This window comes from Dicentrarchus labrax, unplaced genomic scaffold, assembly GCF_905237075.1.
Source record: "Dicentrarchus labrax unplaced genomic scaffold, dlabrax2021, whole genome shotgun sequence".
In the NCBI taxonomy this organism is placed as follows: Eukaryota; Metazoa; Chordata; class Actinopteri; family Moronidae; genus Dicentrarchus; species Dicentrarchus labrax.
Window position 1 is genome coordinate 33,442,716 of NW_026136704.1, and position 21,444 is coordinate 33,464,159.

General features: G+C 43.5%; 2 protein-coding genes across 2 annotated transcripts; one reads left to right on the forward strand and one right to left on the reverse strand.

The window, feature by feature from the left end:
- Positions 1-432: 432 nt before the first annotated feature.
- dcst1 (DC-STAMP domain containing 1) lies at positions 433-9,776 on the reverse strand. Its single transcript, XM_051399343.1, has 16 exons — positions 9,516-9,776; positions 9,317-9,442; positions 8,101-8,175; positions 7,887-8,015; positions 7,641-7,780; positions 7,197-7,362; positions 6,975-7,118; positions 5,945-6,066; positions 5,698-5,855; positions 5,497-5,596; positions 4,971-5,066; positions 4,609-4,735; positions 3,640-3,756; positions 2,970-3,112; positions 1,328-1,432; positions 433-1,016 (listed from the first exon to the last, which is right to left on the reverse strand). Exons 1-16 carry the CDS (start codon positions 9,550-9,552, stop codon positions 921-923), a joined length of 1,881 nt encoding a protein of 626 aa, XP_051255303.1. The 5' UTR covers positions 9,553-9,776; the 3' UTR covers positions 433-920.
- dcst2 (DC-STAMP domain containing 2) lies at positions 9,695-21,003 on the forward strand. The gene is made up of 16 exons (XM_051397344.1): positions 9,695-9,795; positions 11,177-11,439; positions 11,564-11,734; positions 11,818-11,919; positions 12,267-12,461; positions 12,645-12,710; positions 12,779-12,992; positions 14,770-14,927; positions 15,366-15,530; positions 15,618-15,785; positions 15,958-16,058; positions 17,445-17,593; positions 18,156-18,280; positions 19,447-19,540; positions 20,400-20,588; positions 20,665-21,003. Exons 1-16 carry the CDS (start codon positions 9,695-9,697, stop codon positions 20,954-20,956), a joined length of 2,553 nt encoding a protein of 850 aa, XP_051253304.1. The 3' UTR covers positions 20,957-21,003.
- The last annotated feature ends 441 nt before the right edge of the window (positions 21,004-21,444 follow it).

A 21,444-nucleotide genomic window follows, 5' to 3' on the forward strand; every position in this document is an offset into this window, starting at 1 on the left:
TTGGTCAGTACTGTACAGTACTGAAGACGTTCACAATGAAAAAATATTGTTATCAAGTTATTTGCTGTGTCAGTGGCGTAGCGTTGAATTTTGATTTGCAGCTTTAATTGTTATTATTATTGTTCAATTCTTATCTATAAATAAAATTCAGTTTGCCAATGTTAAGTTGAGAGTGCATCTTACTCCTTTGTAGCTAGCTAACAGCAGGACTCTGTTACAACTCAGGAAACATTGTATTAAAAGTTAAGTCAGAAAACCCAATAATGCAAAAGTATCCAGTGACAAGACCGAATGAACCGACACAGAAGCAAGAAAACAAAGACTAAATACACACAATAGACAATAAGGGAGGAAGTAAATCAAAACAAGATTTTAAAATAAAACAGGAAATAACCAAAGAAAAACACAACCTTTATTGATTACTGTACAAAAACACAAACTTTATTGATTACTGTACAACAACACAACTTTATCAGTGATTTGGGTGCAACTGGATGTTTTAACTACTAATGTAGTTGCGGTTAGCGTTAGCAACCAAATGGGGCTCATCAGCCGTACTGTATTGATTTATGGAGTTTCCAGATGGACTTGTTGCTAAAAGAAGCTAACTGTCGCCAACAGTAATGTTAGCTGTTGTTAGCTAGTTAGCTTGTGCAGCTAACGTTAGCCCCGGGGTGCAACCACAGAGTGTGTGCGTTACTTACTGACAGCCAGTCGTCTGTCACTGTCCGTCTCCAACAGCAGCGCCTCCACTAGCTAACTGCCCTTCACACACACACACACGCACACACACACACACACACACACACACACACACTCTGGTGGCGCTGTTAGCTTCAGTTTAATGACATAGTTACAGAGAGAAGCAGCAGAATCTTTATTCTTATACACATTAGAAAGCGACAACTTCCTGTCCGGGTCTAGCCGTGGTCGTAGTGCGTCTCCTCAGAATCCGACGCTTCCTGTTGGTGATGACGACAAAGACGACGTCCACAGCTGCTCGGACACTCAAACACCTGCAGGAGATTCAACACAGTCAAACTTTAACATTCACACTTTAAGCATTTATCTGTCTAATAATTGACCCTTCATAAGCCCCGCCCCTTTCCCCTGCGCTCCAATCACGGTTGAACAAACAGCGATCAGCTTCCTCCTTTCCTGTGCTTAAATATGCTATATGCTAAGCTAATCTATCCTGAACCACATTTTGAAGATGGTTACAAGGTAAAAGAGATGTCTACTGTGCGCGTCACATGATGGACGCCATCGCTGTAATTACGCGCTTCGACCACCTGGCTCCTCCTGGGGGGGGTTCGGAGTCTCTCACCATGTTGCTCCTGCGTCCCCGGGTGATGATGCGTTTCCTGTCAGTGGACGAAATCCGTCTCTGTATCTGCAGACTGTAGAGAAACAAGACTCTCTTCGTCTCCCTCTGGCGGACAGACAGACAGACAGACAGACAGACAGACAGACAGCAGATATAATGTTTATCATCAATCAGTGCCAACATGTTCTGATGAGCAGCAGCTGAGGCTGATGGTAACGTCATTAGTTCTGCAGGGATTTACATTTTAACCAAAATATCGACACATTAAAATGTCGACCTGATGGTGGCGCTAGAGGAAGAGATCAATAAAGTTATTACAGTTCATCCTGAGGGCAATTAATTCTCAGTTCACATTCACAATCCATCCATATCGTGTGGCGGACCCTGCCACCTTAAATCATTCATTATTCTCTCTCTCTCTCTCTCTCTCTCTCTCTCTCTCTGTGTGGGTGTGAGTCACTGTCTCTCTACCACAGTCAGCAATGCTCTGTTTTAATGCTCTTACAATAATCTGCTCTCAGATCAGATCTGCTGCAGCTCACAGTGTGTGTGTGTGTGTGCGAATGAGATTGAACAATTTGCTTCTTTATCAGTATTATAAAACTCTATAAATGCTGTTGTTACTGCAGATGAGGCAGGTTTCTGTTAAAGGTTTTATATGAGACATTAAACATTATGTTCTCTATATAAAGACACAGAGTCACATGGTGTCTCTCTCCTTCTGCCTGTGTTGTATCGCAGCCTCTCTGTGGTTTGTTTCCATAGTCTACGTCGGTGAATTAAGGATTTATTTCCACCAAACCAGAGTTGGTGATTATTGGAAACACTAACAGGCGCTTTTTATTCCGTTTCTGTTCATGCTGAAGGACTGATTATCTGTGAGATACTGGTTTTATGAATGAAGTCTGGTGGGCAGTAGCAGCCATGGTTTTGGTCTGAGATGCTGCTGCTCTAGTGCGACATCTAGTGGCAGTGAATCATATGATATTTTACTTTTACGACTGTGTTTGAATCTGTTTTACCGTCGTATTGTTTTATTTAATTGTTCTGATCTTACGTCTTTTTTTGGAACATGTTTTATCATCCTGCTCTGCACTACTGCTGTACAAATAAAGTTATTATTAATAAGTTATTATTATTAAAGTGATTATTATATTTAGTTATTACTGCAGTATGACTACAAACTGCTGTTTTCCAGTTAAACTTTATTGTCATTAATATCAGTACATTACTATTACTATGAAAACAGTCACACACAGCTGCATGTTCTGACCTGTACGTGCATGCACAGATATTTGCACAGTTCAGTCACCTAAACATTATCATTAATACACTTTTGGCCAATTGTTTGTATTAAAAGTTGAGTAAGTATGTGCTACATTAACTTTTTATTTATTAGAAACAAATGAATAAATGGGTGCAATAATTATATTATATAATATTATATATTATATAATATAATATATAATATTATTTAATGTATTATATAATATTATATAATATAATATATAATATTATGCAGTTTGTCACTACAGCAGGAATAGAAGTCTTTGTGTATTTTGGGTGAACTGCTCCTTTAAAGCCCTCGAAGGATCTCTGAGGATTTCTAGGAGCTGCAGTGTGTGTGTGTGTGTGTGTGTACCTTGGGGTAGTAGAAGGCAGCGATGACCCGTCGGAGGCGGTTGGTGTAAACCTGCAGGCAGCTGAAGAGCGCCATCAAGAGGACACAACACACACAGCTCACATACACTCCTACAGAGAGTGAGGAGGGGGGAGACACACACACTGAGGGGGGGGGGAGAGAGAGAGAGAGGTTGCGGTATTATCGGTGGTGGAAGAAGTATATTCAAAATCCTACAACAGAATTAACAGTAAAATATATTTAAAGGTTTTATATGAGATATTAAACATTATACTCTCTATATACAGAGTCACATGGTGTCTCTCTCCCTCTGCCTGTGTTGTATCGTTTGTTTCTATAGCCGGTCTGCTTCGACTGAAACTGCTGTTTTTATCATCTACGTCGGTGAATTAAGGATTTATTGCCACCAAAGCAGAGTTGGTGATTGTTGGAAACACTAACAGAGACGCTTTTATTCTGTTTCTGTCCACTCTGAATGAAGTTACCATGATCTGTGAGGTAAAATTACTGGTTTTATGAATGGAGTCTGGTGGGCAGTAGCGTTTTTAGGTTAGATGTTAAGTTAAGGTGGCATAGTGGTTTAGACAAATACCACAAAACTGCATTTAATTATTATTAACATAGAGATTATAGCCTAACTGACTGAGTCATTGTGTGACCTTTGATGTACCCTGGTTGTCGGTTTGGATGTTGAGGGTGGATGAGCTGTTGAAGGCTGAAACCGTCTTCCTCAGGAGGCGGGCCATCATGGAGTCTCCTTCCACTCTGATGTCCACCTGGTGACTCCCTAAAGAGAGGACTTCATTACCCAGAAGCCCTGTAAAGCTGGAGTTCCATCTTAAAGATACAGAGTGCGGAGGGAATGACTTATTTTTGTAGTCGAACCCTGAAGTTAGCATCACTCTGGTTACTTCCACAAACAACCAATGGGATTGTTCCATTGGAAGTTGGATTACGTTATGCTACAAACAAACCACCACAGTCACATGACTCTACCACCACTAAACTTCAAACTCGTAATTAAATCTTGTAATTAAAACCTACAAGTTGTAAAGTTTGAGTTAGATAGTTTGCAAGAACTAATATGGCTTTAAACACTAATGGGAACAGCTAATGTAGCTTTAAACACTGATGAAGTCAAGGCAGAGTAGTGAGTAGATCAGTCTCCATGTTTTAATTTCACAGACAAAGTTAGCAACCAACTTTTTTAAGACAAGTCAAAACTTCAACATATAGGCAGTTTTTATGTCGTAGAACAAAAAATGTTAACCACAGACTTTATTTCAGACATCTAACCAAAAACACACTGAATACAGGAGAAAGAACCAGAAGGGCTAAAATGCTAACTCAGATCCGGTTTTTAGGACTCGTTCCTGCAGCAATATTTTATTGCCCTATTTCAAAGTGTTAAAATGGAAATAATCATCAGCGATATCTTTATACGCAGATGATACTCAGCTTAGCTGCTGCTAACATTAGCTCAGCTTGTTTCTCTGATAACTTAAGATCCAGACGTCTGATGACTAGAATCCTTCATCCGGTTCAAATCTAGAGTTAAAAAGCACCAAGATCTAAACAGTGGATGGTAACAATGTGGCTTCACACTGGAGTGTGTGTGTGTGTGTCTTTGTGTGTTTACTGGTCAGGTTGAACTGGGTGAAGGTGTGTCTGCTGACGATGTCCAAAACGTGGAACAGAGAGAAATCGACACTCAGCAGGATGACAGACAGCAGAAAGGCAGACAGCACCTGAAAAACACCTGAAGTCTATCACACACACACACACACACACAAACACATACACACACACACACACACACACACACACAAACACACACACACACACACACACAAATGTTACAATCATTGAGAAGAGTTAAACTATTGTCTACTAATCAGGTTCTCAAATCTTTATGTCATTTGGAAGTTTAAAACATATCCGTCAGTCTGAACGTGAACACTCTCTAATGGACATTATTATTAGTGTTACAGGTGAACCCACCACTTGTTTGAGCTCTTCGGGGTGGATTTTTAGACTCCAGGGGTTGATGAACTTCTTCTCCTCTGATTGTTTCAGAGGCAGCAGACAGCGCTTCCCCTAAACACACCAGACAACAACACACGAGAGGACAAATGGTTTGTGCTCAGCTTTGATGCTGTTTTATGCCGTGCCTCGTTGAAATTGGATGTTCAAAAAATGTCCTAAAGTTGAACGACTCTTTTAATAATCAATAATTCCATAATATCAGAAACGTGCTTTTGCTAGTCAACTAGGGGAACCTTTAGTCGGGGGCAACCCTAGTGTAAAGTAGTCAGTGAAATTATCCCTGTTTTACTATTGTTTTTGATGTTTTTTTGTTTTTTTAATAATAATGTACTGGGTAGTTTTGGCCATGGTGCCCCAATACATTTGTATTAATTAAAGACCAAAGTGGCCTTGCCTTAAAATGAGGTAATTCCAGGCCATGTGGTTTTACTGAAGTTAAATCAAACTGTAGCAGAGATGATGAAGATGATAATGTTGTTACCGCTCTCCTCCTGCGGGCATCGATCTGTCTGAAGTAGGTGGTGATATAGATATTGTCGAATCGGACGTCCTGCCTGTACTTTCTAAGGTAACTGAACGCCCTGAGGAGGAAAAGGAGGAAGAAGAGGAGGATGAAGAGGAGGCGATGTTTGTCTGTTACTCAGCAGAAAGAGCAGCAGAGAGCTGATGTCAGAGATCTTACTGTGTGAAGATGGTGATGAAGGTAAAGGACAGCAGAAGCTGCATGATGTTCAGCAGCTGCTTCATAGTCATGGTCAGTTTCTGGAAGGATCCTCTAACAGCCTCAGTGAACTCCTGATCCAACAGAGCTCCGCCCAACACCGACTGCTGCTGCTGCTCCTGCAGGAGGCCAGGATGCAAAGATTTATTTAACTGGACACTTAACAGAGAATTTGTCCTGAGGGTGGTGTTAAAAGTAAGGTGGAGACCTTCAAGATGAGTTCGGTTCTGAACTCTCCTGAGAGCTGAGAGACTGAAAGGTTGAGCTGATCAAACAGCTGACCGAAGTTTCCTTCTACAGGGATCTGTTCTCTGCACCACGGAGTCATCACTGACAGAGGAAGAGGAGGAAAAGAAAAAGAAGAAGTCAAGGCCATGATACACCGGGCCAATCCTAATCACTGATTAGAGATAAATCATTTAAGGCGTATTGAGGGTCTAAAATGTTTAACATGATCACTTTATTACTGTAACTCTCAAAGTTTAGGTCATTATCAATGACACTGAAGTGACTTTGAGACAGTCCAACCATGGATTTATGTAACAGATGGATGCAATGAAGTTGTCAATGGGAGTACAATCAGAGATATACAACAGAGTATCGTCTGCATATTGGCTGATGTTATGCCACTCATGTTTTAAGGTCTTCAGATGGAAATCTGTGGCAATCCTCTTTGATACCTACTACATACTGTTATTGTTGATAGCTAAATGTAGCTAAATTAGCGTAGTCATAACTTTATACCCTAGCCTTAAATTAAAACTGAAGTTAGCTGATACATCCAATCTGTGCCAATGCTCTGCCATGTCTGTGCCTTCCTGTTAAGGTAAAATTGTATCTCGCTGTGTTCCACTGTCACATACGATAAGAGCAAAATTTCAGTCTTGTTTTAACGACAGCTGCCACTTGTCGCCAGCATATACAGAGTAAACCTGTTAACTTATGCTGAAACTTTACAGGTAAGATGTTATAAAAGTAATATATTACTTACTATATTTTGGTAATATTATTACATCACTTGTTGCAGAAAAACAAGAAGGTGGTCTACAGGCCTTACTGTACAAAAACACAGTTTTATAACTTTAAGGGATATGGGCCACTGAATTTGACAGATTTACTGTTCATCAGACCACAAAGGAAACAAGTATTAGGTTGGAAGAAACTTGGTTTTTACTTGTTGCTAGGGAAACCTATAACTGTAGCACTACATTATGACCCTGGCCAGTGTGACCTTTCACCTCTCATGACATCACACAGGAAGTGGAACTTCATGGAGACACAGAGGATGTGGTTGATAACGGGGACAGGGATAGCCTCCATACACTCCGCCCACCTGAGGCCGAACCAATCAGCACATCGCTGCACGCCGCCATCCACCACACCTGGATAACGCACACACTCATTAACTGTTACGTCAGTTTTAAAACCCTAATTAATGTTTAAGACGTCACCTCACTCACTGTCACACTGCATCATGGTCTTGGTGGTGAACTGCTCCTGTGTGCTGTTACCGGTGTGTTTAGGTTTGAATCGGTCGTATCCGTACTGTAGGACGACCTCGTCTCTGATGTTCTGAAAGTTCCTGCTGACGCTCAGAGACTCCGACTGAAACTTTGCTTCATCATCCTGAACCAGAAACAACAGATGGACAAATGACCTCTGACCCTGAATGCTTAAACTCCTTAAAAATAACTTTTTTGATGGTTTGATGACCCCATAGATTAGCCTAGCACATAGCATATCTAAGTACAGGAAAGGAGTATGTTGACCGAGGCTTGTTCAACTGTTATTGGAGCAAAAAGCAAAAAGGGGCGGGGCTTAGGAAAGGTCAACTGAGCGCTAAGCCCTGCTTTGTGAACGTAGCCTAAGAACACAGAGCCGTTAGCTCCCTCCGTCTGTCTCACCATGAGCTCCTGTGTGATGAGTATGAACGGTCTGATGGCGTCTCTCCACAGTAGCTTGCTGTGATGAACCTGCAGGTCGAGGTTACAGCTCAGAGACAGCGCGGCCGTCTCTGCGTTACGCTGGATGTTAGAAACCGGTCCTGCAACACAATCACAGCAACACATCCACTGTCTGTGGTTAATGACCTAATAATATAATATTCCACCAGTGAGTGTGTGTGTGTGTGTGTGTGTGTGTGTGTTCACCTCTCCAGAGCAAAGACAGGATGAGCAGCATCAGGTACGCTCGACCGCGGGAGCCGAGCATGCTGGGAAACATCAGGAGGACGGAACATCTGGAGGACGAGGACAAGGCTCCGCCCACAGCGCACAAAGCTGGAAACAAATGTGTGCGTGAACATTTGTGTGTGTGTGTGTGTGTGTGTGTGTGTGTGTGTGTGTGTGAGAGAGAGCGACTCACCCACAAACACTCCTCCTGCTGCCAGCTGGAGGTCAAAGGTCAGTGGGAGGGTGTGGCAGAGTCCCAGGAAGAGAACTGAGGACAACAGGAAGCACATGGACGGTTATGTATAAGTCTCTTTCCTATCATGGTAAAAAAAAATCCTTTTATGATAAATAAAAATAATACAATAAAATAATAAAAACTATATGAAAAGAAGAAATTAAGTAACATTTTAATTTGAAATAAGATAAAATAAAAAAATAATAAAATTAATAAACTAATACATTTTAAAATCTCTCCACATTCTCTACTGTTCACTGACTTTACCATATTTACTATACTGTGCAGAGGTTGGGGGCAATACTTACAAATGTACAATACAATCTCTATCCATACTACAGAAAAGAGCCATAATAATTCATAATACTGGTTATAGAGACCACACAAATTCACTATTCTTAAAATCAAAAACATTAAAAGTCACTGACCTGGTTAATTTCCAAACTGCACAAATCATGTACAAAGCAATAAACAATCGACTTCCTGGAAATATTCAAACATTGTGTTTTTTTACAGAGTTATAATCTGAGGGGTGAGTTCAACTTTAAACATCAGCGGCCATGTACAACATTAAAAAGTTTTTGTCTTTCAGTTTGTGGAGTAATGTCCAAGCAGGATCCAGTTTAAAAAGCAGTACAAACACATGGTTTTAACAAGGTACAGGGAGAAAGAAGGGCTTTAACAATCGGCTGTTTTCATAAATGATTTATGTATTTGTTTATTTGATCTATTTATGTTGGGGAGAAAGAGTGTTAATTGGGTAGTGGAGAAGGGGTAGGTTTAAATAAGCATATGCTTCATCCTAGTCCTTTTTGGACATGTGGGTTCACATTATTACTTTTGTTTTGACTATTGATATTGTTGTTTGGACTATTTTCAGTGGATTTGTTTGTTTGTCAGTTTACTTTGTTGTGTTACTCGCACATGTTCGAAATAAAAAGAGAAAGAAGAAAGAAAGAAATCTTAAAATAAACATTCAAAAATAAAATAAAACATTAAACATTTTAGAACATTAGAAACAATTTCTTTAAAGTTAAAACAAAAATAAATAAACATTTTAAAACAAAACAATTTAAAAAAACAACAATGGAGAATGCTAACAATGCTAAAGGTTAAGGCTAACAGTCTGTTAGTGAAGAACTGTTTGTTACTGTTACTCATTGATCTTCCATACCTGTCCCACTCACTGCTCCAAACAGCGCCCTGAGGACCAGGTGAGCCACCTGAGGCTCTTCTGATTGGCTGAAGAGGAATCGATGGACGGCAGGAGGCAGCACGGTCAAACTGATCCTCTCCACAGCTGAAACACACAGTTGCTAGCGTAAGCTTAGCTTCAGAAGCACAGTCAGTCCAGTAACAGTCTGGGAACTTACTGCTGTGAGGAGCTGGAGGTGAGTGCAGGTGAGTCATGATGCGTTCAACCTGTCTCTGAACAGCCTGAAGCTGTTGAACAGTTGGAGTCAGTTGGAGCTTTTGGAAGCTTCGGTGACATCAGCTGTCTCTGGTCTCCATGGAGACAGGAAAAAACAGACACAGACACAAAAAAGAAAGGATGAAGAGTGAGAAAAGGACGAGACACCGGATGGAAACTGATGTTAAAGTCCAGGTGAAGAAGGGCGGAGTCACACAGGCTGTCAGAGGAGTCCTGAACAGGTGAGTTCACACAGCTATTAGCTAGCAGGGGGGCAAAGTCCCGACCCTCCTTTCTGTGCCTCTGATTGGCTAGCACTCATTGCTATCATTGGTTTGGTTGGTTAGGTTTAAGCATGAGGAGAAGGATTGGTTAGGATTAGGGTAAGAATGTCAGGATAGGCCAATCAGAGGGAGAGATAGATGGGTGGGTCTTCCTGTACTTAGATATGCTATGTGCTAGGCTAATCTATGTTGAAAAGATGACATATATATATATAGTCACATCTTAAGTTAGGGTTAGGGTTAGCTAATGTTAGCAAAACGAATCAGGTTTCAGGTGTAACTCGCTAGTTAATGATTGAGGTAGATTAGCTAGTTAGCTAGCATTTCCTAACATTAGCTTTAAGATGTAACTTGCTAGCTAACTTGGTTTCTAACTTTAACTCCGTGTTAATTCAATTCAATTCAATTCAATTTTATTTGTATAGCTCCAATTCATAACAGAAGTTATCTCAGGACACTTTTCAAATAGAGCAGGTCTAGACCGAACTCTTTAACATTAATTACAGAGACCCAACAGTACCACCATGAGCAAGACCTTGGAGACAAGGGCAAGGAAACACTGCCTGTTAAAAGGCAGAAACCTAGGACAGATCCTCCGGCTCTAGGTGGGTGGTCGTCTGCCTCGACCAGTTGGAGAGAGAGAGAGAGAGAGAGAGAGAGAGAGAGAGAGAGAGAGAGAGAGAGAGAGAGACAGAGAGAAAGAGAGAGACAGAGAGAGAGAGAGACAGAGAGAGAGAGAGAGACAGAGAGACAGACAGACAGACAGGTGCACAGCAACAACAGTATTGGCAATGGCAGTCAAGCAGGACCATGGCAGGAGGCTCCACCAGGATCGACAAGAACCTGTGAGACGAAAAGCACAAGAACTCCGGGGAAGAAGTGAAGTTAGTAACATGCATTAATGGAACATGAATGAGTGCAGAAAGAGAGAGGAAGAGAGTAGCTCAGTGCACCATGGGAAATCCCCCGATAGTCTAGGCCTATAGCAGCATAACTAAGGGATGGTTCAGGACCACCGATCCAGCCCTAACTATAAGCTTTATCAAAGAGGAATGTCTTAAGCCTACTCTTGAATGTGGTGAGGGTGTCTGCCTCCCGAACCACAACTGGAAGCTGGTTCCACAGGAGAGGAGCTTGGTAACTGAAGGCTCTGGCTCCTGTTCTACTTTTAGAGACTATAGGAACCACAAGTAGCCCAGCATTCAGAGAACGTAGTGTTCTAGAGGGGTAATAGGGTACTATGAGCTCTTTAAGATATGAAGGGGCCTGACCATGAAGAGCTTTATAGGTGAGGAGGAGGATTTTAAACTCTATTCTAATGTCATCTTTGCATCATCAGGTCGGCAGGACGCTCTCGCCGCAGCAGCGGCTGGAGGCAGGTTAAAGGCCACCTGTCAAAGGAGGGGCGGAGCCTCGTAGCGTTTGTTTTCGGGCTGCTGTTGGCGTCTCTGTACGGAGTCACAGCTCTCTTCCTTCAGAAACAGCCGCTGTGGTTGTGCGTGTACACCACGCTGGCGGTGGCCGTGCTGGCAGCCTTCGGCACGGGCCTCTCAGCCGGCATCCGGGCCGACGTCATGGTTATGCTGCCCTCGCTGTGCTCAGGTCAGTTTGTGAATGTCGTCAATCACCTGTCAAACAAACTATCCTGATCAGGGAGTGGCTTCTGGCGTGGGCGTGTCCTTGCTCCGGCCAATCACAGTCCTTCCTACTCACTCTTGCGTTTCAGCTCACGGCAGGAAATTCCTCCTCTTCCTGTTTGCCTCGGTTCTGCTGTCCGGCCCGCTCTCCAACACGCTAGAAAACACGGAGCGAGCCGCCGCCAGCCTGCTGTGCGGAGCCGAGCTGGCAGCCAATCAGACGCAGGAACTGATGCAGAGAGCTGCCACGCCCCTTTTCTGTAAGAGTGAGATTTTGAATGTGGTGAGGTGTTGACTTTGATGAAATTAATCTGAAACTGTAATTTTGTTGATGTTTATTCAGCTGTGTTGGACCGAATCAGAGAGATCAGCAGTAACGCTCTCTCAGTGGCGGGAAGAGTCCAGAACCTCTTCGGCGCTCTGACTGACAGCGTCCGCCATGTTGGTGAGTGACACTGCCGAAGAAGAACCTGAACATCACTCAACTTTCTTTACCGTCTCTAAAAGTTCTTCAGGAAGTTCTCAAGGACCTTGACAATGTTCCTTGAGGTGGTAATGGGGTTGTTCTAAGGACCTTGAGAAGGTTCTCAATAAGGTTCTCAGAGGCACTGAATAAGTTTTAGGGGTCCTTGAATAGGATAAACTGAGGTTTAAGGGTCTTGAGGAGGTCATGGAGTCATTCTCACTGAATAAAATACAATCTTTAATCACAACAAATGAATAAAAGCAAATATTTTGAGTAAATATGGAACCCATAGTCATGTGATCCACCTCTGACCTCTGACCCTGCAGCTCGTACCCTGAGGAACGTCCTCCACTTCCTGGTGGACATCGGAGACGTGTGTAACGTCAAACTGGGCTCTCCGTACAGGAAGTGCCGGGAGGTGTTCGCAGACGCTCAAGCCGACTGCTCCGACCTGCTGGGAGAGTTCAACTTCCTGTGTGACATCGTGGACGGTTTCCTGCCGCTCTGCAACCTCGCCCGCGGTGCGTTCAATGACATCCCTTAAAGGACCTGTGCACTGATTTTACACACCCACTTCCTGGTTGTAGACCAAACAAATCACTGACGGATTATTTTATAATTAAAATGCTTCTTACAGTCACATTATTCATCTAAATATATTTTCAATTAGTATTCAGTTCTAATTTTCAAAGCTTGTGTTTCAGCTGGCGAGCTCTTCTGCCTCATCCCGTCCTACATTGCCGAACATCTGAAGAAACGTCTGGCAGCTCGTAAGTTCTTGTCTTTATTGTTCATTGACAACCTTGATCCTGCCGCTGAGCCGTCTGTCCTCCTACAGCCACCGTTGCAGCGTTTCAACGAATGAAGCGAGAGTTTGAGTTCAATATCTCGGCCTCGATGACCTTTGACCTGGACGCCAACAGCAGCCACTCTGTGCAGCAGGTGTCTCAGGACATCATGGAGGAGGTTTCATCAGAGCTGCGGGTGTTTGAGAAGCTGCGAGAACTGCTCACGTATGGTGGCCTAATCCTTCTCGCCTGCTCCTTCCTGAGGTCAGGACTCACGCTTCAGTTTACCTCATATACACGCTTCAGTTTACCTCATCTGTACGCTTTAGTTTACTTAATATACACACTTCAGTTTACTTCATCTACACGCTTCAGTTTACCTCATCTGTACGCTTTAGTTTACTTAATATACACACTTCAGTTTACTTCATCTACACGCTTCAGTTTACCTCATCTACATGCTTCAGTTTACCTCACCTACACTCTTCAGTTTACCTCATCTACACTCTTCAGTTTACCTCATCTACACTCTTCAGTTTACCTCATCTACACACTTCAGTTTACTTCATATACACGCTTCAGTTTACCTCATCTACATGCTTCAGTTTACCTCATCTACACGCTTTAGTTTACTTCATCTACACACTTCAGTTTACCTCATCTGCATGCTTCAGTTTTTACACCCTTTCAATCAACATGCTAATGTTATCATGTTAGCGTTCTAATATTAGCATGTATTGATTTTTTGCCCAACAAGAGGTAAAAATAAAAAATGTATGTGTGTGTGTGTGTGTGTGTGTGTATGTGTGTGTCTGTGTGTGTGTGTGTAATGTAACTGTGTGTGTCTGTGTGTGTGTGTGTGTGTGTGTGTGTGTGTGTGTGTGAGTCTGTGTGTGTGTGTGTGTGTGTGTGTGTGTGTGTGTGTGTGTGTGTGTGTGTGTGTGTGTGTGTGTGTGTGTCTGTGTGTGTGTGTGTGTGTGTGTGTGTCTGTCTGTGTGTGTGTGTGTGTGTGTCTGTGTGTGTGTGTGTGTGTGTGTGTGTGTGTGTGTGTGTGTGTGTGTGTGTATGTGTGTGTGTGTCTGTGTGAGTGTGTGTGTGTGTGTGTGTCTGTCTGTGTGTGTGTGTGTGTGTGTGTGTGTGTCTGTGTGTGTGTGTGTGTGTCTGTCTGTGTGTGTGTGTGTGTGTGTGTGTGTGTGTGTGTGTCTGTGTGTGTGTGTGTGTGTGTGTGTGTGTGTGTGTGTGTGTATGTATGTGTGTGTGTGTGTGTGTGTGTGTGTGTGTGTGTGTGTGTGTGTGTGTGTGTGTATGTATGTGTGTGTGTGTGTGTGTGTGTGTGTGTGTGTCTGTGTGTGTGTGTGTGTGTGTGTGTGTGTCTGTCTGTGTGTGTGTGTGTGTGTCTGTGTGTCTGTGTGTGTGTGTGTGTGTGTGTGTGTGTGTGTGTGTGTGTGTGTGTGTGTGTGTGTGTGTGTGTGTGTGTGTGTGTGTGTGTGTGTGTGTGTGTGTGTGTGTGTGTGTGTGTGTATGTGTGTGTGTGTGTCTGTGTGTGTGTGTGTGTGTGTGTGTGTGTGTGTGTGTGTGTCTGTGTGTGTGTGTGTGTGTCTGTGTGTGTGTGTGTGTGTGTGTGTGTGTGTCTGTGTGTGTGTGTGTGTGTGTGTGTGTCTGTGTGTGTGTGTGTGTGTGTGTGTGTGTGTGTGTGTGTGTGTGTGTCTGTGTGTGTGTGTGTGTGTCTGTGTGTGTGTGTGTATGTGTCTGTGTGTGTGTGTGTGTGTGTCTGTGTGTGTGTGTGTGTGTGTCTGTGTGTGTGTGTGTGTGTGTGTGTGTATGTGTGTGTGTCTGTGTGTGTGTGTGTGTGTCTGTGTGTGTGTGTGTGTGTGTGTGTGTATGTGTGTGTGTGTGTCTGTGTGTGTGTGTGTGTGTCTGTGTGTGTATGTGTGTGTCTGTGTGTGTATGTGTGTGTCTGTGTGTGTGTGTGTGTGTGTGTGTGTCTGTGTGTGTCTGTGTGTGTGTGTGTGTGTGTGTGTGTGTGTGTGTGTGTGTGCAGGGCGGTGCGGTACAGACGCAGGTATCTCAGCGAGGTCGACTTTGACAACGTCTACATCAGCGCTCAGTTTGAAGAGCTCGACCAACAGGTGGCTTCAGGGGGCGGAGCCGCAGTCCTGCCAATCACACGCAGAGAAGCCAAGACCTACATCACACCATGTCAGTAGACCTGTCTTCATGGCCCCGCCCCCTTTTGGGTGAAAGCAGTCGCTCTAATTTGACTGAGATCTTTGTGAATTTAATAGCATCAAATTATAACAATAATCTTCTTATTATTAATCTTAATAATAAAATTAACAACAATCAAATTATAAAAAAATCCAAAACCTTATCATGTTCAGAATATGGTTGTCTTTTCAACATAGATTAGCACATATACGATCAATACCATATCAGTCACTAGCTAGTTAGCTAATCAATCATTGGCTGGCGTTAGCTAATGTTAGCAGTAACGTTTGCTAACTAGCGAGCTAATGTACATCAGTCGTTAGCTAGCGATGATGAGCTACCTTATTGAATCTCTGGTGATTGATTGGCTAATGAACGATGTGTCTCTACGACTGTTTCGTCAATAAAGTTTCTGTCTTTGTCCCGCAGTGTCGTTTCAGCTGACGGCCCGAGAGCGGCGGGCGGTGTTGGTGGGCGTGGTCTCGGTCCTCAGGCACCTGGTGATGGGCGGCCTGCTGGTGGCGCTGGACTTCCTGGTGTTCTGGATGCTGGACCAGGTGCACCACCAGGTGAAGGGGGACGTCGTGGCCAGAGGTAGGGCGAGCACTCCTAAAGCCAATTAGAGCCGTGATGATGTCAGTCAGAGTGGCGGTAACCGCGGTAACACCTCTTCCCCGTCAGCTCCGGTCACGGTGGCGCTGCAGGTGAACGGCTCGGGCTACGCCTCGGATATCTTCAGAGACCTGGTGGCCTCGTTCAACGTCCTGCAGGGAGGAAACGTCACCGTGGTCAGCAGGAAGTGTCTGCTGCAGCCGTCAGAGCCCAACTACGTCACCTGCTTCCTCCTAGGTAACAGGATATGACATCATCATATGACATCAGCAGAGCAGGAAGTATTGAAATCCTCTCCTGAAGTAAAAGTACGAACACTACGCTCACAAATACTCTGTTAGTAAAGTGAAAGTACAATGAGGTCTTGTGACGTCTCTACTGGTCTTAAAGGTCCCGGTTTGTGTTGCAGGGTTCCTGTTGGGTCTGGCCCTGCTGGTCTCTCTGAGCGGAGGATTCGTGCGGCGCTGCAGACGACTCGTCTGTGCTTCCTATCACCCAGAGAGAGAGCTGGTACACACACACACACACACACACACACACACACACACACACGACCCAAAGAGGCAGAGCTGAATGAAGGCTGGTCACTGAAAACAGTCACCTGTCACTACAACGCCGACCTGAATTATGCCGACCTCTATTGATACTGACGCTGTATTGACAGCATGACGGCCTTTAGCTGACGTTGTTAGTCTGATTATTGCTTTAATAATGTGTGTATTGATTACTGACGCTTTTATTTTGGTATCTTGGTAAATCCTGCGCATGTATTTTATTTTGGAGGGTTTTGCACAATGGCCACAGACACAGAGGTTATGTCAACCCATCAGTGACATGTAGCAGCCTGACGGCACCTCCTGCGAGCCCCCCTGCTCTCACTGTAAAGATCACAGACAGACAGACAGACAGACAGACAGACAGACAGACAGAGGAAGAGCAGCTGCTGTGGGTGGAAGGTCACGGAGCACAGAGGAATCTGAAGACTCTGCAGAATGAGAGTCTGAGAGCAGCAGACGGGCGGCAGGTCTGAACCTGCACAGTGAAAGCAGCAAGCAAAGGAGCAACCAGCTGTGTCAACCGGAAGTCACTGTAGCATCACAAGCTTCCAGAAATGAGAGTTTTAGAGGCTGAAAGATCAATTATTTCTGCGTGCTACGTGGAGACGCCTGTGTCTTTCAGAGTTAAAGCCTTCGCACGCCAAGTCCTTAATTCTGCTTGAAAGAGTCACAAAATCAGAATCAGAATTATGTTTATTTCTCGTCCTGGTGCTTAAAATATACAAATCACACAGAAAAATGAAAGTACTTTTAAAATATAAATAAAATAAAGTTAAGAAAAGAAAAAGTGTGCAGCAGACGGGAGTGCATTAATGTAATGTATATATACAGGGTGGGTGTAAGAGTCAGTGTCAGTGCGGGTTCAGAACTTTGGTCTGTTACTGAAGTCTTTAAAGGTTCCATTTTCCTTCTGGCTTCTTTAACTCCTCTTTCTTTAATTTTCCTTGGCCCTTTTGGCACCCATCAAAAGAAACTGAGGATGAGGACAGCACAGAGACAAAGGGGGACAGACAGTTCAGTGTTTATCTGGAATATGAGATCCTGCTCAGTACGTCACCGCTGCCGGCTGCTAATCAGTGGCGAGGTTCCTGTTTTATTCTGCTCTAAATACACTGCGGTGTCACTGTGGAACCGCCGCAGGCTAACAGCCACTGACACACTCTGTTCAGGTTCGCTCTGTTGTTTCAACACGTCCGTTTATCTGTCCTGTCTCTGCTGTGGCCTTTATCCTTCAGTCAGACAACACGCTGTAAGACGAGCAGATAAAGACCTCGGCTGAATGTGTGCAGGAGAAAGAAAGTGAAACATAAAACTGATGATGTGTGTCCCTGTTGTTCAGGAGAGGATCCGGTTCCTCCGGCAGCAGATCCTGGATCAGAGGAGGACGGTTGGGAAAGCCCTGATGAGGTCTGCAGCCAGGAGGTGGGCTGATGGAGGAGGAGGAGGAAGAGGAGGAGGAGAGAGCCGCCTTCAGACTCTCCTGCTGTGGTACAAACACCTTCCAGAGACAGACTTTCTGTTTTTTTATCATTTCAATATATTTGTAAAATTCTGAAGTTTGGTTGTTGGTGTTACTTTGTCACTTTTCCTAAGTCCCGCCCCTTTTTGCTCCGTGCTCCAATGACAGTTGAGCCTCTGCCAACTTCCTCCTTTGACTTAGATATGCTACGTGCTAGGCTAATCTATGTTGAAAAGCTGACTACATATTAAAGCTCCAGTGTGTCACAGTAATATAATATTAATAGCTTTGTTTTCATTAGTGTTTAATCAGCTGATAATAAGAGTCGTTGTGTTTTTGTTACCGTCGAGTGTCTTTATCTACAGCGGCTCCTCTTCTGGCGGAGTCCGCCATATTGAATCTCCATGTTTCTACAGTAGCCCAGAACGGACAAACTCTGGATGTAGATAGGAACTGTTCCTGTTGTTTTAGTGGAGGATGAAGCGAGGGAGCTTGTGTATGCTTTTGTATCTTCTGAAATAAATCTGTCTGTCTGCCTGTCTGTCTGTCTGTCTGTCTGTCTGTCTGTCTGTCTGTCTGTCTGTGTCTCAGGTTACCTGGAGGTGCTCACCTGTCTCACCTGCTGGGTCTGTCCTCAGTCAGCTGTCTGGCCTGCGGCGAGGTGGTGAGACAGGGGGAGGAAAACATGGCCGCCTGTGACGTCCCACAGTGCTCAGGTAGTGTGATGTATTGATTATAGATTATAGGAAAGATTTACTTGAGGCATTTATATCTCATTTCATTCTGAAAGTCTCATTTCAGAGCTTGTACTTTATTACTTTTACTTGAGTACAGAGTCTGTCCTTTACTGTTCCTGGAGTTGTTGACTCACTGATATCTTGTGCACTGAAACCAGGAAGCAGGTCACCTTTAACTGGTCACAGTCCAGTGTGGACTGAGGGAGGAAATATTTAAAAAGGTGTAAAACCCTTAAAATGAGTGCAGCACTGCCTCTGTGTGTGTGTGTGTGTGTGTGCGTGCTGAGGGAGTGTCCTGTTGTTGACTCAGCTGAAGTCACAGATAACAGACCTGAGGCCAGTTAACCCTCCAGTGACTCACTGACTCAGACAGAACGTTTCTGAACCTGAAATGATTTTTTATGTGCGACTCGAGCTCCGATCAGGAACACAAACAGTTAAAGATATTTACAGTGTAAACAATGATCTATAAATCCAGGTGAACTCTGCTATAATACAATAATCAGACTTACATTTACAGCAGAGTGCTGTTATTATTGGATTGTTATTATTTTAACGTGAATGTTAAAAGTTCTAGAAGTGTAATAAAAGTCATTATCTGTGAGATTACAGTAATTATTGCTGTTTACACTGATAACAACTGTATTTGGACAGTTTACCTTATACACTGATAAACAACATTTATTCTACTTCCATCATTATACAACATATCTGTCAGTTAACTCACTAATACATTAAAATTACACAACTAATACTTTTTACTGTTTTTTATAATTTTATAAATATATTAACAGTTTGAAACTTGACTTCAACAGTTTAATCTATGAAATAAACAGATTATAGATTTGTAAAATATATTTTGATCTTTTTATGTGAAAAAAGATTTTCTTATTGATGTATTTTCTTATTGATTGATTGATTGATTGATCACTGGTAGTTCAGGGACATTCAGTAAATATGAGGATTATTAGCAGGATTACCATTTTTAAACTACCCTGAGCCGAAGGTCAGGTTGTCGTCTGACAGGAAGGATCAATAAAGTTACAGTTATTTTAATATTGTGATATGTGGATTCAGTGGCTGACCTCGGCGACCCTCCCGACCCCGTCCACATCCTGTTGTTTCTGTCTCTTTTGTTTTTGCAGGCCTGTACTGTCGGCCATGTTTCCACCGTTTGGGAAACACGTGTGTCGTCTGTGTGCGACCTTTGACCTTCCAGGAAGACGGCGAGGAAGAGCTGTGAGTGTCCGCTATAATAACTTGTAATAATACTGGAGGAACTTATCACAGATAAACTGAAAACTACTTTACTGTGCTTCAGGAGATATAAAATACTTGTGAGGGAATATCGGAGAGTTACGTTCACAACCGACAGTCCTCACGTGTAGTTAAACACTTTCTGCCACTAGGGGGCCTCGGACATCCAAACAGGAAGTTTGATGAGGTGGTGAAGCAGTGTGGGATCATGGGAGTTGTTGTCTTCACCACCATTGGCGTCATTGCAGTCAGCTTCTCCCGGTTAGGATTCCTTCAGTGTTCATGGTTCAGGAGGTTTCTACCGGGAGCCCAATGATCCACAGAGGTCTCCTCCTCTCCAACACAAACAGACCCGCTGATTAAAACCACTAAACACACTGAATAAAGCAGTTCCACCTTAAACACACTGAATAAAGCAGTTCCACCTTAACAATCACTGCTTCTCCCATGCTGACCAGACGTCCGATGACTAAAATCCTTCATCCGGTTCAAATCTAGAGTTAAAAAGCACCAAGATCTAAACAGTGGATGGTAACAATGTGGCTTCAGACTGGATCAACAGTCAATGTATGACAGCTTCTGGCAGACAACCACAACGCTGACGCAGGCACAAAGGGGATATGACGCCATCGACAGGCGACTGAGTTTGAACATTGTTGGAAACATTTGGGATAATGCAGATTATAACTATAAAACAAGTATATCTCCGTCCTTACTGAAGTAAAGGAGCTCTTCCACCAACTGTTGATCTCCTCATTGTGAATAGTTTAAAGATCTTCTGACAAGAAAACAGAATTCATGTAATTATTTATCAGATTTAAATGTGAACTGTTTCTCTCAGTGACTCCAGTGAAGACGAGCTGCGACCTGCAGCTCTGACCTCGACCCTCGTCACCGACCGCAGAGCCAGGAAACTGAGGAAGAGGACGATCTCCACGGCAACGTACCGACACTCAGACAGTCGAGTGGGAACGCCAAGAGTAGAGGACGGAGCGGAGAGCGAGAGCAGCGGAGTTCAGTCTGACTGCAGGTGGAACATTTATTCATTCATATTCGTTCATTCCTGCTGTTCCTCAGGATTAAAACCTCTGTTTTCCCACCGTCAGTGAAGCAGACATGACGTACCAGGACCGACCCGGGTCAGACGACGGCGACGACTCCTTTTACTCCAGCACCTCGACCAAAACCTGCACCCTCCAGGACCCGACCCTCCAGACAGTCACCGTACATACACCTGACTGTCCCCAAAACCTCCAGGACCCTCCAGGACCCTCCAGAACCCTCCGGGACCCTCCAGGACCCTCCAGAACCCTCCAGAACCCTCCAGGACCCCACAGGACCCTCCAGGACCCTCCAGAACCTTCCAGGACCCTCCAGGACCCTGCAGTCCTGATTTAGACCTGTCTGTTGGGTTCACTTTGTGATTAAAGTCATTGCAGCATTAACAGATCAGATCTGGTTCTTTTCCTGCAGTCGTTGATTCTGACCCTCACTCTGATGTTCTGGAGCTTTCAGCAGAACTTCGGTCTTCCTCAGTTTGTTCAGTAAGGGGGACGTTGAGTCTTTGTATTACAGCAGTGTTCACTGTACTTACAGCCCATTGTATTGTTTTACAGTGTAAATATCAAAGTACAGCTAAAAGTCATTTTCAGTTGTTTTATAAAAGTTTATTATATATTCTATATTATTATCATTATATATTATTATATATATATTATATCATATATATTATTATTATATGAATCTCACTCAGCAACAGGTTCTCCATCGGTCCCTTTTCTCCTCACTGCTTCCAGCTTTACTCATTCATTTCACTCACTCATAAACTAAAACATAAATCACAGGTTTCTATATGAATAGATATGAATATATAATATACATTCATA

Coding starts and splice junctions, on each gene's coding strand:
- dcst1 (XM_051399343.1), bottom strand. CDS start 9,552: ATGACTCACCTGCACTCACCTCCAGCTCCTCACAGCA. Junction 8,016..8,100: donor AGCAGGAGGAGTGTTTGTGG/GTGAGTCGCTCT, acceptor ATTTGTTTCCAG/CTTTGTGCGCTGTGGGCGGA. Junction 5,856..5,944: donor GAACCGAACTCATCTTGAAG/GTCTCCACCTTA, acceptor GGCCTCCTGCAG/GAGCAGCAGCAGCAGTCGGT.
- dcst2 (XM_051397344.1), top strand. CDS start 9,695: ATGAAGAGTGAGAAAAGGACGAGACACCGGATGGAAACTGATGTTAAA. Junction 11,440..11,563: donor GCTGCCCTCGCTGTGCTCAG/GTCAGTTTGTGA, acceptor CTTGCGTTTCAG/CTCACGGCAGGAAATTCCTC. Junction 12,462..12,644: donor GCTCTGCAACCTCGCCCGCG/GTGCGTTCAATG, acceptor CTTGTGTTTCAG/CTGGCGAGCTCTTCTGCCTC.